This window comes from Haplochromis burtoni, unplaced genomic scaffold (assembly GCF_018398535.1).
Source record: "Haplochromis burtoni strain Fernald_Lab_line unplaced genomic scaffold, NCSU_Asbu1 Contig_45, whole genome shotgun sequence".
Lineage (NCBI taxonomy): Eukaryota > Metazoa > Chordata > Actinopteri > Cichliformes > Cichlidae > Haplochromis > Haplochromis burtoni.
The window spans coordinates 2,392,607-2,409,004 of NW_024582406.1; the positions used below are offsets into that span (position 1 = coordinate 2,392,607).

Genomic DNA, 16,398 nt, shown 5'->3' on the forward strand with positions numbered 1-16,398 from the left:
ACAATGCTCCCAAAGACACTGTGAATGCAGTAAAAACACACACACACACACACACACACACACACACACACACACACACACACACACACACACACACACACACACACACACACACACACTAGAGAACTTTATCACTTAGGCACTCGCCTCCCAAGAGCCGGGATGTCAACATTATTGAAGCAATGTGGGATCAATTTGACAGTGAATGGAACAAAAGGCAGCTAACATCAAAAAAGAGCTTTAAATGTCCTTCAAGAAGCCTAGAGAACTATTCCTGAAGCCTACTTAAAGAAATTATAGAAAGCTGCCTAAGAGAGATCAGGCTATATTGAAGAATGGTAGTCATACCAAAAGTTGACTTTCAAGCTTGTTAGAATTGTACAAACGTTGCCATATATACAGCATTTTTCTTTATGTTTGCATGCTTCAATAAATTGCAGCAGCCATTTTCCCAGAAAAATATAAAGACATGAGAGGTGACTTGAGATTTTTACACATATTTCTGTCTCTCCACACGTCTACATGGAGACACAAATATATGACTAGTTGAGTGGCACATGCAGTCTGCTGAAGATTTCTCAAATTTAAAGACTAGATGTTCTTCTAATACATTTTATTTGATATTTTCTAGAGTTGAGTGTACATAAAAGACAAACTCGTGCCGCTGTGACGTCAGCACTGGTTGAAGTCTCATCTTAAAGTCTGAGTATTTTGGCTCTGATTGTGCAGTAACTTTTAGCTTCTCAAACACACATCACAGCAACTTGTCAGTCACAAAGCAGGTCTGCCTTTAAGTGTGGCATGTTTTATCACTCTTTCTGACAATATTTGGACTTCACTATATGTTCCATAAGACTTGGAAACAAGCAATTGGAACCATATTCTCATGGAAAAAGTGTTTATGGAGGTCATAAGTCAAGGAAACCCAGCCACCGTTTTCCCATAGATTTGTAGACATCAAGGCTTCTTTGTGTTAATGGAGGACTCGACCAGTGTCAGTTTTGATTTAGTTTTAGTCTTTTGACTGAACTGTTAAATTCTTTGAGTCATAATTTAGGCTTTTAAATTCTTTTAGTTTTGGTTGACTAAATATCATTAGATTTAGTCTACAATAATCTTAAGTTGAATCAGTTTACAAAAAGTAAAAATTTGTTGTGAATTGTATAACATTTTTCTGAACACTATGCAACAGTTGGCAGTCTCTTGAGGAGAGAAGTTGCCCAGCAGATGAAGTAGAAACCTGATGGGGGGGGGAAATAAAACTATGCTGCAAAGCAGACCCTATGCAGTAACCCCCAACATGACCCGCTGAATGAGGAAATATAATTAAGCCCTTCTAGCACTGCATAATTTGAAATGGTATCACTTGCAAAGTGGCTTTTCTTTATTTTGCTCTGCTTTTTTGTGTATTTTGTTTGGATGTTTTACAGTTTTGCTCCTGGGTGAGATTGAAACTGGACCTTGTTTTAACTAGGTCCCAAGACTAAACGGAGGCTTCTAATACCCATGTCCTTGCACTATCTCAGCGTGCCTGGAGAACATTGTCTTAGATGAATATTTACAGCTTGTACACAGATACATTGTTCTGGTCAGAGCAGGCACAGTCTAATACGCACTAAATACAATATAAATGTTTAATGTATATATGATCCACTGGATATTATTTCACTGTAGACACACATTAATGCCTCTTTGTTCTTCTACAGGGCCCATAAAAGGGGAAGCTGTCTTATTTTTATTTATTTAATTATTTAATGTCTTACTGTTTTGAATCAATAAAACCAGAAAAAATCTAAATTCATATCATGTTTGAGCGATCATCTCTGCTCTGTTCTGCTTCTCAGCTTGCAGGAAAATATGACCCACATAAGGAAGAGGAGCTGAGACTGTGGATTGAAGATGTGACTGGCAAAAGGACCGGGGACAGCTTCATGGATAGCCTGAAAGATGGAGTACTATTGTGCGAGTGAGTGGATGGACGCCACCTTGTTTTTGTTTTGTTTTTTAAAAGCAGGAACTTTCTTCAAATCTCTCTCTCGCTCTGTCTTTTTGTAGGCTCATAAATGCTCTCCAGCCGGGCTCTGTGAAAAAGATCAACCACTCCAGTCAAAACTGGCACCAGGTAATGCTCCAGCTCTCAAAACTCAGGCCTGTTTTCCACACCGAGTGGAACTCGTCTCCCGCACTGGCACTGACAACAAAGACTTTTATTTACCTTCCATAAAGTAGCTTCCATATCAAATGAGGCTCATCTTAGCACAGCTTTTATTAGCCTAGTATTGGACCAGGAAAAAGCAAACAGAGCTCTTAAGCGTTGATTAAAACGCAATTCAGAAAGTTCTCGCTGTGATATTGACACTGCCGCACATGCACACAGACCGTCACACAGTCGCACTCTCCAAGGGCATGGGCGCAAATCGAGAGTCAATATTTAGCAAAAGTTATTGAGCTTGAATCTTAATACTTGGCCCTGGTGCCAAGGTAAGCTGACTGCCCACGAGCTGTAGCCTCAGTTCCGACATGAGATCACAAAAAAAGGCGAATAAGATCATTTCTGAAACTGCAGAGCTTCTTGTGTTACAAGATGGCAACCGTCACAGATTTTTTCTGTTGCTATGCAAGGTTTTATTCTAGGAAGAAAAACACAGGATCTACTCAGACAGTTTGTAAAAGGCATGCATTGCTTATGAAATTCTGGGCCGGTAACATAAGAGTTTAAAATAATAATAATTTGGTTGATATGCTGATAGATATTTTCATTGTTGCTTTTGTTTGTTTGTATTGTTTGTATCCCATCATTTGTACCAGGGGAAACAAAGAAATCTAGTTTTAAAAAAAAAAATTAAAGGACCTTTCAGATCTTTTATTACATTATTTTTGGACATTCTGAATTTTGCTGAATGTCACTATTTGCCGATAGCAAATGGGCTGACAGCTGTCAGCAGGGCCAGACTGGCCAGTACCATTGTTCTGCCAATATATCCAGGCATGTATAAATGCCCAAAAGATCTTATTCCAGCCTGTATTCTTGCTCTTTCTCTCAGCTGGAAAACATAGGGAATTTCGTCCGAGCCATCACGGAGTACGGCCTGAAGCCACACGACATCTTTGAGGCCAACGATCTGTTTGAGAATGTCAACCACACTCAGGTCCAGTGCACACTCATCGCTCTGGCTGGAATGGTGAGGGCGGCGGTGCACACACATTCACATACGTCGGCATCTCGCTGAAATCACCACTGGCTGCACATTATTATTTGATCTTGATACTTTTTTTTTTTTTTTTTTTTTGCTTAGATTTCCATAGCAACAGCATGGATCTAATAAAAGCAATGTGGGTATGAAAAGTGCTTTCTTATTACCACCATTTTTCCTTTCTGTCACCACCACTTCTGTCTCTCAGGCCAAGTCCAAAGGTTTCCACTCGAAGTACGATATAGGCGTGAAGTACGCAGAGAAACAGCAGCGGCGCTTCGCTCCCGAGAAGCTCAGGGAGGGACGTAACATCATAGGCCTGCAGGTCAGAGTGGCAAAAGGGCTAAACGTGTAATGTACTGTGTTATGGCCAAGCTGTCATGGTGCAGTGTTGTTCTGCTGGCCAAGCCTGTTCTCAGTGTGTTGTTATTGTGCCCCCTGCTGGATTCTTGCTGAATGAATATTCCCCAAACAGTCTTTTCAACTTTTTAACAACAAACAAGGAACAGGAATGGACCGATCAATAACCACACCTCATATGTGATCCTAAAGTGTGATGTTTTTGGAGACACTCCAAAGAATAACCGTGGCAACTACATTGCATGTCATGTAAATCCTGTCGTTTTCCTCTGTATTTAGATGGGCACTAACCAGTTTGCCAGTCAAAAGGGCATGACCTCTTACGGGACACGACGCCATTTGTATGATGCCAAAATAGGCATGGACACCCCTGACCAATCTACTATCAGCCTACAGATGGGCACCAACAAGGGAGCCAGCCAGGTGGGAAGAGATGTATAATTTTAGACTAAAGTAACACTTGTTCACCACAGTTTCTTGGCGATATAGCTCTAGCATGGTTAGTATGTATTATCGTTTTTAAAATGTATCTTGAAATGAACAAAATCCCTTTTATTGTTGCATCAAAGAAATAAAATGTTATTACACAAAATATATACACTTATTAAAAAGACACATTAGAAACATGTTAGGTGAAACTGCAACTTGAGTTGATCTGACAGGGTTTAGTCTAACCATAGTTGCTGCACTCCTGCAAGCCACTTTGCAACCCACCTCCATCCTCAGCTCCTACATTTCATACTGTGTCCGATCTAAGTGATTGCACATCTGTTGCCAGTACTGCCCTCCCTCATTTGCCTTTTTGTGCATATACATGGAGCTCCAAACAGTCATATCACAGATTTGATGACTGTTCTTTCTTTGACTAATGTGGTTCTGACTGGACTATCTTATTATAAGGACACTTAGTGAGTCACATCCTCATGCTTGTTGACTGTGTTTTTTAATAGCATTTGGAGGACTAAGACACGTCAGGCTGAGATATAGAGAAATTGATTGCTCAGATCACTTCATTAGTTTTGGTGGATTCTTTGGATTTGTTAACACATCTCTGTCATGAATGCAACGGTATAGTGTATTTACACCGCTGCGCCCTCCATCTTGCTTTTCTCTGCTACAGTCCGGCATGACGGCTCCAGGAACCAGGAGGCATATTTTTGACAAGAACCTGAAGCTGGAGGACTGTGACACCACCACAATCTCTCTGCAGATGGGCACCAACAAAGGGGCCTCTCAACAGGGCATGACCACTTATGGCCTGCCCCGCCAAGTCTACGACAACAAGTACTGCATCAACCCCACTGAGGCCAACTGCAACAACGGGAGCGAGGTGGAGTTTGATGGCTACAACCAGTACTCTGACTAAGGGGAAAAACCATGGACAGCAGCATCCTCCCTCTCCCTCTCCCTCACCCCAACCCAACCCCCACCCCCTCACCCCTTTTTTTTCGCTTTTACTTTAGACAGCCAGCTGCGACTGTCCTTGCGACGATCAGACCTTTCAGATCGATTGACGTCATTGTCTGCTTCATTTCCCGTCTTTTATAAACAAGTTTTTGACTCTTCAGCTTATTGTTTGGCTTTCCGTGAGTAAAAGAGAAGAAATGTGTTTACACTGACCTTCCGTCACAAAAAAATGTGGTGGCCAAGTTCAGTCGCTCTAGTTAATGATGTTATTGTTACAGCTAAAAATAACCACGCTCTGAAGTGGAGACTTTTTGATCTTTTGCAATTTATAGTCTTTTGTTTTGTTTTTTTTTTTGTTTTTTTTTTTCCCTAAAGCTTTTTATACTTGCATCGTAATTTAGAAATTTTTTTTTTTTTACCCCCGTGTAGCCAGTCCAGTTTGAACATAATGAAGCAAAATATGCAAAGTTCCTGGAGGGCAAACAAGTTGGTGCTATTGAACTTCGACCCAGTTGGAACACGTCCACATTAAGAGCTCTGCAGGCTCCAGGATACCACTCCTTTGGATGACACACAAGCTCTGGGTCCACAGACTGATCGCGATGCGCAGCTTTTGTGCGGACATTGCTTTTCTTTTCTTTCTTTTTTTTCACCGCAAGCACCTGCGCTAACCAATAGTCATGTTAAGTCTGCTAAATTACCCATTGTGCCATTTTTGCAGGGCTCATTTACATGGCTTGTTGTGGAGCATTTCAGAGTTTGTTTACTGAGAAAGTCTTTTTTTTTTTTTTTTTTTTTTTTTAAAAAAAAGGTTCTGAGAGACACGGTGCACTGGTTTTTATAAAGGAGTACGTGCAGGTGTGGTGGTATCCAGATTGAAGTTTGGTACGTGGTCACCAGTTGTTTTTGCACTGCAAAAAATAGTCCTGTAATATTTCGACTTTTGGGGAACTTTAGCTTTACTGTTGCACTTCTACCTGGCCACGCGCCACCAGTGTTGGAATGATGCCCGAACAATTAGTTACACATTCGAGCACCTAAACTTAAATATTTTCCATTTGATGACACTCCTGCTGTACAGTCCAGATAGTGTTTTCCTTTTTATGTCATATATTTATTAGCTATACTTAAAGAATAAAACACAGATACAGTTTACCACACACAGGGGGATATTTTTCATAAGCAGGACCTATAATGAAGTATTATTTATTTTTTGTCCACCACTGGCTGTGAAAAGCAACAGCAAAGCAGACCCATGCGCTTGCAGATATATCCTTATGTGAGTCATGACAAATATGCAGAATTTTTAAAGCTTCTGCAACATACTGTCTAACCCACCGAATGTCTTGAATGTAACGTTATTTGTAAAGCTAGAGGTCCCACTGCCTATCACAGGGTTCATGATATGTGCACAGGGTGTCTGCTTGTATAAGCAAGTTAAATTTCTTGCTTACATTTTAAACTTTTAAAGATTTCTTTTGTTTTTTTTGTTTTTTTTAATCCCAGTTTAAATAAAATCATACATGTGATGGAAAAGTGAGAATATGCTCTCTAGATAACCTCACTAAGGTCAGTTTGGACAGAACTGTTGGCTAGGTCTGCTACCCTACTATTTTTATGTCAAAACGACTGCTGCAAACTAGGACTGCTGTCCAAAACAAAACAGTCTATATATACACACACACACAGAGCACAGTTTGTATAAGCACCAAGACTGTTATTTTTAATAAATAAATAGTTTAGCAGGTGGATAACACAGCTATCACCTCTTCATCACACGAAGAACCTACCCATCAAAGATGGGCGTGCCTTTAATAAGTTAAGTTAGCTATTGTATGTACTCTTCCCATCCATCCATCCGCTTCCGCTTATCCTTTTCAGGGTCGCGGGGGGCGCTGGAGCCTATCCCAGCTGTCATAGGGCGAGAGGCGGGGTACACCCTGGACAGGTCGCCAGTCTGTCGCAGGGCCAACACACAGGGACAGACAACCATTCACACTCACACATTCAGACCTAGTGACAATTTGGATTATCCAATTAACCTATCCCCACAAGCTGCATGTCTTTGGACAGTGGGAGGACGCCGGAGTACCCGGAGGGAACCCACGCAAACACGGGGAGAACATGCAAACTCCACACAGAAAGACCCCGGCCTGATGGTGGAATTGAACTCAGGACCTTCTTGCTGTGTGACAACAGTGCTAACCACCGTGCCGCCCTTGTACTCTTCCCATTAACCATTAATGCACTCAAAAACAGCATGAAAGAGGAAGTGGCCTTCAGGTTCAGTCGAATTGTTCGATCTGAGGGGCAAATCTGGCAGCATTACGTGCTGGAGATTGTTGGGGCGAAATAACCCGAGAACATTTAAATCCCGTTTGAGCTCAATTTCAAACTGTTTGCTACTTTCAGCTGTCTGGCTTTCAGACTGGCTTTGGATTACAGAAAGTGGTGCATGCTTTTTCTCCTCTCAGCTCCCCATCATTCAAAAGCTTCCATGATTTATAAGTTGTAGAGGTGTGCCATCTAGTGTTGTACAAGCTTTACAATCTAGCTAAGAATGTAGTGGTTTTTTTTGTTTTTTTTAAATGGCATATTAATTTTTCATCATCACTAACGCGCTGATACTGGCACTGACAAGTACAGATTCCTTAACATTTCACCCTGACATGCTGGCTCCTGGTTTCTTTATCAATATGCTTTTCACTAAACATGAAACATTCATAAACCTTTGTGCAATAAAAACACACAAAGCATTTTCGTGACTTTATTTTCTTACTACTGTCAGCAACTTGAAGTACACAAATACATCAAAGTAGTGTACGAGAGATACATGAAGTGATTTTGTTTTTGTCTGTTTGTTTGTTTTTTAAGGAAAATCTAGCAGTAAAAATATAAATTGGTCCAAAAGGAAAAAAATGTTTTCAGTGCAATAGTGACACAGTTGGGGAAAAAATAAAGAAAATCTACATGTGACAAAAGTTATTCTGATTGTGTCACCAGAATCTAAATATGTCAACATCTAGATGCTAAATAAATCTTTGAAATGATCTAAGAGAAGAGATATATATATTTCATAGGTTATATTTTAAACTATTATATAACAATTTGGTCCGAAAGAAGGGAAGGTTAAGTCCTACAATAGTTCACCAACATAAGATATGAAAACATTTACATTGATCTTTTTATAGCTACATGTTACTGTCAGAAGAACATGGCCACACTCTGGCCCAGCCAGAGTAATGTGTCATAATCAGCAAGAAAAAAACAAACCTAAAAGGAACTAAGAACACCAGGTGACTCAAGAGAAAAACAAAATGTTTGCTACATTGTGCTAGCTCAACAGGAATTACTTCAAGAAGCAGAAATTGAGGTTAGAAGGTCAGTTAGGAACACTACTGGTTGGCTGCTTCACAGGCATCGATCCAGTCACTGTAGACGTCCACCGGCTCGGACAGATCTATTGAGAAAAGGTTAAGGACCAAACCAAGTGCTCAAAAATTCAACACACACATGCTGCATCAAAGTTGATCAATCCTTAAATGTATTACTTTAAATGAAAGTACTTTATGTGCATGTGCATCCAGAACTGTATTCAAGTGCAGAGTGGATTTAACCTTCCGAGGTCTAAGTCATCATCACGGACAAACCCAACCCTAACTCTATGCAATCACATGTCTGCGTCACAAGTCACGGCAGCCAGAGAACAAAGAAAGTAATCGTTCAAGTGATTAGTTTTAAAAAAAAAAGTATGTTTTCCCTTTTCCCAAAATATAAAGTTGGGGTCGAGTAACCACCTCTGATAACTTAGACCTCGGAGAGTTAATACTTTTTGAAATATACTTCTAAATAAAAGGCAAAATCAAACATCCCTGGCAGCAAGCAGCATCTTTTGTTGATTAAAAGGATACATGTTATGGGAGTCTGAAACTCCTCCAAGCAAACGCTGCAGGATATAATTCCAGTGTTGCGGGTTCGTTCCCTAGGAGACAGTTACTTTAGGCAGGATGTCCCCGATGCATGAATGTTTCAAGAATTTGGAGCGATACTTACATTTTGACATCGCAGGATTTCTCGTGATTGCAAAAAGGGCAAGTGAACTGGGTGTCCAGGTTACCTGTCATTTTCTTCTTGGGAGGTGGCTTTCTTTTTGACTTTCTGCGGCCCATTATATCTCTGTAGACAAAAAAAACACAGGTGTTTCCATTACGCTTTCACATTCCATTTCGTTTAGAAGATTTTCTTAGACATGTATCTGTGTGTCCTGCCTAACTTATGTGATCCATGTTATCTGACTAGTCACTGCAGTGGTGTCTTGCACTCACATGGACTTTGAAGTTGTGTTTATGCGCCTTTACATTGATCTCATACAATTTTATTGCTTGGTGTGTTTTTATATTCAACATAGTCACACAGTATATAAACACTTTATCTGCATTGTTGCAAGTATGGCTGTTATAAAACAACTTTTCTGACTAGTATAAGTAGACAGCAACTATTAGTTACTATCCCATATGAGCAGCTAAGATTAGCAAAAACCATAATACAAAACACGAACTTGAAATGTTGATTAAAATTGCAATCAATTATTTACTTTCATCTGCTATAGATTATTTTTTTAGAGAAAGTCTTGGACTAAAACTTCTCCGAATTTCCAAGTTGTTTGCTAGACCTGAGTGTACATTCGTTTAAAATGTCCCCACAGGAAACTCGTTTTTCCGATTATTTTAACACAACATGAATCTTTCACATATTGTACTAAACAGAGACGGCTCTAACCCATCACTTACAGAGCTTACTGTTAACACAGCAGACAGTGCAATCCCAGCACGCAGCTGCTTATCAGTAAAGGTTTATTTTCCAAAACAATGACTGCCACGAGATGTGGGTTACTTAAAATATCTTAGAAAAGATAACCAACGCTGTTGCCAATGTGTAAACAAAACCTGAAATGTGTTTTATTATAGTCATAGCTTCGAGGTGTGGACACTCCTCCAAAGAGCTAAAATAATAACAGAGGGGATGCGGAGATGCTCGCTCTATAAACGCCAAAAAGCTACCGCTATATGTTAGCAGCTAACGCGCTAACATGATGCTGTCATGTAGGAGGATTCTGACTGACGCAAAAAGTTGCTTTCCGAAACAACCTAGAAGGTAACCGGTAAACACAAAGTGCGCTTCTCTGCACTACAGCTTTTGACATTTGAGCGACGACGGGACGGTTGTCTTACCAACGAGATGTCTTTCGGCAGAGGATGCTCCGCTCTTCAACTTGGTACAGATGCAGCGTCTCACTGAGGACGCTTCTGATTGGTTAGGTGGGAGTTTGGTCAGGCTTTTGATTGGCTGTCTTCTGGGGGTCCAATAGTGGATCTGCCTCCAGATTGATAAACAAGCTGATACTGTAGATTAGGGACATCAAACTGCCCCGGACTCAACAACCGGGCCAACAAAGGACTCTGGACTGCTTTGTAAAATGTGAAGGAGGGCTGAAATTTTGGACTTGTACCTGTATTTTCGTAAATTTTACAGCTTTCCCTCCTGATAAACACACCCCACCGTGATCATTAAAACCACACCACCGTAATTAAATAATAGATAAATACTTAAATGGCAGAAAAGTTTTTTTGGTTTTTTGGGGTTTTTTGTTTTTATCTACTCTAGAAATGTTGGGTCCACAGTATAAAAATGACATTTTACATGAATTAGAACTACTTTCAGTTTTACAAAGGACCACCTAGGTTATAAGAAATCAGCAGATTTTCTGTAGTTTTACATATTTATTTGTTGCAGTTTAATCCCAACTGCAATCATGCTCGCAGATTTCTTTCAATCACTTTCAATCACTGCTGTTTATAGGGTTGAGGGAAACCTTCAGTCAGCTGAGGCTGAAGAAGTCACTTGGATGAGTTACGAAACGTTTTTCCCACTTAAAGCGCTACGTACAGATGAGCAGAATCAACCACAGCAATTTCTCCGTCATGTAGAAAAATGTCTAAATTGCACTTCTTTTTCTGATATTAGAATATCCCCGTGATTAAAGCTTTTGTAATAGAAAGAGGTGTTTCATTGGTCGAGATGATGGTAAAATCATGTGGTAAAATGACTTTGACATCACATATGTAGACTACTGTAGATCATATAGTTCTGTATATGAATCAGTAAAGTAACTTTTCACTTACGTAGAACATGATATTAACTGTGTGGCGCTGCTGGGATTTGCACCCAGCATCTCCTCTTTGCATTTTAACCCCCTATGCCACAGCACCTTCTACAGATTACTTTGCAGTGCTCTCCTGGTGCTGAAAAGTGTCCTTAAATAAAAGTAGGTTTTTTTAATTTAAAAAGCACTCCAGTACTCATGAAAGCACTCCAATCAAAATGTACTCTGAGAAAACATTACACATTACATCCTCCAAAGGGTGTTGAACACTACTGCAAAGAAAATGTGAAAGTATGTAAGAAGGTTTAATAATGCCTGACCATATGACTAATAAATTGGAGGTAAGTGGTTACTAAAGAGTGCATAATCATCAAATTCTGTATGAGCCACAGCAAGGTTTGTGTCCAAACTGACAGTAAATAATTTCCCTGTATGAAATCACTTGTCTTCTGTGGAAATAACTGATTATGGTTATTAAATATTTGACTTCCTGTCTCAAATTCGTTTAAAAATTATTTAAACGTCCTTGCATTGGGTTGCAAGGACAAACTCTCAGATCAAACTGCTTCACAAATTGTCCAACATAATATCCCTAATAGTGTTACACAGAAAACTGGGGAACACCCACTCAATCAAGCTGCATAAATTGCTATTCAATTTTACAGAAAAACCAAAACAGAAAGTCAACATCTTCTCTGTTATCAAAAGCTACGTATCATACTGATCCATACACCAGTGGCTAAAGTTACGTCCACTATAATTTTAATATGTGAACTGTAAAAGGAAGATTCTGTTATTTCTTGCTTCCAAAGTTACAAAAGAATGATTATACACGCACTGTGCACAGATTAGATAGTAAATCTTCAATCCACTATGGCCTTTAATAATTATTCTATGAATAAATAAATAAATCAGTTGATTAAAAATATATAAAAAACAACTGATACATCTATATTGTAGTGCAAGTTCAGTAACTGCTAAATTTATTTTTAAACTGACGTTTTTTGAGCTAACCAAAAACCTGCAGATTACGCTGGTCTAATCATCCTCCCAACATCTGCAGGGCACACTTGAGTAGCGGGTAAGTACAGGGGAGGGGCCCTGAATGTAAACATCACAGGGGAACCAATGATTAACACGCATATCATAAAATGTTCATTTTCATAGACTACCATTGGCTCGTCTTCGGTGGAGGGGCGGGACCTGCAGGCAAGATAAGTAGACAGAGGAAGCGCCTGATGACCCGCTGAAACTTGGAGTCCATTGACATTATTAGTTGGTCCTTTTCATTCGGAATAACGCAGAGGAAAGGAAAACAGCTAAGTGCAGGTTTGTGTAACAAGTAGTAAGCGCTTGTACCTGTCACAATGAGGTCCAAAACAAAGCCAGCACCGCCGCTAATATAAAACTTAAGCAACTGTTTGTCAGCTCTGAGGCTAAACCTGGCTAGCTTGACATAACGTTAGACTTTTGCCTGCTGTTATCAGAGGACATGCTGCCTGCTTCTCTGCCGTGTTGTGTTCTTTATCGATGTCTTTTAAGGAACTTTTGCATTCGGGCTGCTCATTTGTCAGTATACTCTGATATGTATTGTTCCTGCTCTGCCTCTCCTGCCATATCGTAATCTGTGGACTTTATCAGGTCTGCTGCGTATGTGGAGAACCACCCTCAAATGACACATTTATCTCTCTGGCGCAATTTCATTATCACGGATGAATGTTTGGACTCCTCCAGAGCCTTGGACTTTATAGCTCAAAAAAAGAAAACCTAACAATATATTATAAAATGAATGCGATGCCCAGTTGTATGTTTATACATTTGCTTTCAATGAGTCATACTTTCTTAGAATATTTATTTATTTATTTATTTATTTTAAGTGGTCTTGAGCAATAGTTCTCCAGAAACTGTTGCTCAGCATTATTAAAGCAGTAAGGGATCATCTTGACAAATAACAGTACAAAAGACAGCCAATATCCACAGAGGAGCTGTGAATGTCCTTGGAGAAGTCTGGAGAACTATTTTGGAAGACTACTTAAAGAAATGATAAGAGAATTCAGACTGTTTTGAAGAATAAAATATTGACTTTCAAGCTTGTTAGAGTTGTACAGATCTGTTTTTGCATTATTTCTATAATTTCCCCAAAACAACCTAGAAGGTAACCGTTAAACACATTTCCCATTTTCCAAGCAACATTGTAAAGAAAGGAGGGGTGATGCAACATTTTTGTACAGTACTGCAAGAGATTTACCTGTAAAACACTCGGGCTGTAGAACACTGTATATTGATTTCCAGAAGCTGCATCTACATTTGTGATCATATATGGGACATGTATGATCATATGAGCATGCGTCTGTGACTGCTTTTATACAGCAGAAATCCTAAATAAGACTGTTTAGATTTTTGTTATTGGAATTGTTGTCTTTTCTGTTTTATTATCTCAGTCAAATGCAAACTTGGTTTGTAGCACAGCGAAGGGCTCGAATACATTTTTTAAATATAAATTTTAATAAAATCAGAAGGGGGAAAAAAATTAAGTCTTTGCAATTTGCCCAACTCTTTATTTTTTTTTTTTTGTAGCCAGGACCTCATTTGAACAAGGGTGGAGTGTTATGTTATCTTTAGCACGGAGTAGCAGATGGTTAAAATACTAGAATTTCACTCATAAAACCTGAAAAACAAACACCTTGGCTGGACTGTCCCACACAGCATGTCTTGTCTCTTTTGAAAGGTGACACCATGGTGACAGAGGGGGAGCCAACAGATTTTGTTAAAGTGTTGCACCTCATGGTTCTCTCTTTCACCTGGGGCATGCAGCTTTGGGTTTCCTTCATTGCAGGTAAGTGGGCCACAGAGCAACAAGGCATGGCTTCAACAAAATGCATGCGTTCCTGTTTTGACACCGTGTTTAACGTCTGTGCCTGCAGGCTTTGTGTTGATTCGGCAGGTAACTCGGCACACCTTCGGCCTGGTGCAGAGTAAGCTTTTCCCGGTGTACTTCTACTGCGTGCTTGGAAGTAACTTTGTCAGCCTGGCTGTGTATGCTGTGTACCATCCCAGAGAGTTGCTGGAGTGGCATGAAAGTGTACAGGTGAAATATCACACGCTGCTAGGAATGAAAAAACTGAGCACTTTTGATTGGGAAAAAGAAAAAATTAAACATTTTGTGAGTGAATCGTCATCGAGCTTTCCCTTTTCATCTTCCAGATGCTTCTGTTCTTCGTGGCGCTGATCACTGCAGGTCTGAACGCCCAGTGGTTTGGCCCAGAGACCACTGAGCTGATGTTCTTGATGAGGGAGGTAGAGAAGGAGCACAACCTCGGGGAAGAGATCGGCCTGGGCAGCCAGAAAGAGGCTTACGCCAAGCTCAAAGAACAGGATCCCAAGTACAAAGCCTACAGGAGCAAGTTTGGCAGTTACCATGGGTTGTCCAGCCTCTGCAACCTGATAGGATTCCTCTGCACCACAACTAATTTGGTCTACACAGCTTTGAATTTAGCCACCATTTAAAGACAATGTTTTAGTTATTAAAGAACCAAAATGCCGTGCACACTTTTGTACTTTGTTATCTAACAGTGTTTCTGGTTCAGAACACTGATAAATGTGCAGGATTTGTTGGTTCTTTTATCACTTTATGATACAGTAGGATTAGGACACACACTCATACGACTTGGATTGGAAATACTTTAGTTTACAAAAATCATTTCGCCAACTCTTTCTCTATCATATCAGTGTTGAATATGAAGTGTGAATCATAAATAGCAGTGTATGTGACATTTTGCAAATGTAATTACAGAGAATTCTGCATCACTTTATCTGCCCCAAGTGTCCTTATGTGCAAGAACTATCTCCAGCGAGCATACAGAACTCATCATGTGCTGTTCACTGCTGTCAGTTAAGCACTCTTAACCTTTTTGATTACAAAATATGTTTTTTTTTATCTTGTATAATTTTATTTTTTGTATTTTTTTTTTTTAATGTAGTTGGTTTTATTTCTCAGAAAGCAAAGAAAAGTACCAAGCGACATGGAAGCAATGCACGTCCCTCCCCAGTAGGGGGCGATATTTGGACAAAGCTTTCAGATCCATCGTAGCACACAACATAATGCTATTTCATGTGCACCATGACTTTCTTGATTTTGTAGTGCATTTTAAACTTGTCACCACTGTTTAATGAAAACTATGACTGGATGATTAAAGTGTTGTTTTGATTCTTCCATTTGGATCAACCGAGTGATGTCAAAGTCTTTCTGGTGTTTGGCCTAGTGACACAAGCTTTAAAAGCAAACACTTATTTCAAAGAATTGGTTTAGGAAGAAGTGTTCCTTGTGGATGAATAAAGCCAGGCCAAACAGACAGTGCCTGCTTTTAGAATAAGCAGGTTTTAATTAAATTCTCGGTGATGCACGTCAGGTTGTGAGGAGAGCAGCCTTGGATGCGGGGAACAGAGCTTTGCCGGCCAACTACAGGATAAGCGAGGCACCATTGCTATTAGAATATGAGCACTAATGGACTGTAGTGAAATCATTTCAATATAAAAAGCATAGGCTAGAGGCTGAAAGTAAATGAATTACCTTGTCCCCAATGCAATTAATGTTGGTCCTTTAAAGGCTGTGATCAGGTTTTTAATGTTTTCTTCCAACCCAATGAAAACAGCATTGTATAAACTGGCAGAATTGCTGTTGAGCATACAGTTTTATCTTACTAAAACACTGATGTGCCATGCAGTCACGTCACAAAATAAACAAGGAAGTTAGTCAAAGAGTCTTGAGGAAACAGCACAGCTACACATGCCAACCTTTTGAGGAGTGTAAGAGCTTTACCTGCCTATCAGGTTATCTGCTGCAGTGGAATCAGGAAATAAACCTTTTTCAACCAGGGAAGAGGTTTATTCACTGATCTCTTCAATATTTCTCATGCAGTTACAGAGCTGTTAGTGATTATCTCAAAAAGTGAATAATGGTACAAGAATTCTTTGTATGAGGAAAAAAGCTGGACACAGAGAATATGGATGAACACACGATGTTAAAAACAGCTAAAATTCCTCAACTCTGGGTGTGCAAAATAAAACAAAAAAAAAAAGCTAAGAACAAAAGGAATTGTTGGGGCCTCCTAGCAGACAGGTCCAACCATTCCTCCCTCATTCCTGAGTCACACAAGGAAATGAGTCTGTATTTGTTTCCGAGAACGTAAGAGTCTCTACTGCAGTCGGTATTCTGAAAACGCCTGCTAGTTTGTGGAGTCGTGATGGTACTGCAGTGCAGCCCTGCAGTAATAT

General features: G+C 39.8%; 3 protein-coding genes across 3 annotated transcripts in view; 2 read left to right on the plus strand and 1 right to left on the minus strand.

The window, feature by feature from the left end:
• cnn1b (calponin 1, basic, smooth muscle, b) overlaps window positions 1-5,752 on the plus strand; it is a 12,013-nt gene extending 6,261 nt beyond the window's left edge. The window contains exons 2-7 of the mRNA XM_005926745.2: window positions 1,845-1,966; window positions 2,056-2,122; window positions 3,045-3,182; window positions 3,403-3,519; window positions 3,834-3,977; window positions 4,675-5,752. Of these exons, the coding sequence (XP_005926807.1) occupies window positions 1,845-1,966; window positions 2,056-2,122; window positions 3,045-3,182; window positions 3,403-3,519; window positions 3,834-3,977; window positions 4,675-4,920 (834 nt within the window). The 3' untranslated portion in view covers window positions 4,921-5,752. The remainder of the gene's footprint in view (window positions 1-1,844; window positions 1,967-2,055; window positions 2,123-3,044; window positions 3,183-3,402; window positions 3,520-3,833; window positions 3,978-4,674) is intronic.
• Window positions 5,753-7,714: 1,962 nt separating this feature from the next.
• On the minus strand, window positions 7,715-10,280 carry elof1 (ELF1 homolog, elongation factor 1). Its single transcript, XM_005926747.3, has 4 exons — window positions 10,193-10,280; window positions 9,015-9,137; window positions 8,873-8,943; window positions 7,715-8,421 (listed from the first exon to the last, which is right to left on the minus strand). The coding sequence occupies exons 2-4, from the start codon at window positions 9,128-9,130 to the stop codon at window positions 8,357-8,359; spliced, it is 252 nt and encodes an 83-aa protein (XP_005926809.1). The 5' UTR covers window positions 9,131-9,137; window positions 10,193-10,280; the 3' UTR covers window positions 7,715-8,356.
• A 2,040-nt stretch (window positions 10,281-12,320) lies between these two features.
• tmem205 (transmembrane protein 205) lies at window positions 12,321-15,337 on the plus strand. The gene is made up of 4 exons (XM_005926748.2): window positions 12,321-12,453; window positions 13,853-13,960; window positions 14,049-14,212; window positions 14,329-15,337. The coding sequence occupies exons 2-4, from the start codon at window positions 13,861-13,863 to the stop codon at window positions 14,629-14,631; spliced, it is 567 nt and encodes a 188-aa protein (XP_005926810.1). The 5' UTR covers window positions 12,321-12,453; window positions 13,853-13,860; the 3' UTR covers window positions 14,632-15,337.
• Window positions 15,338-16,398: the final 1,061 nt, after the last annotated feature.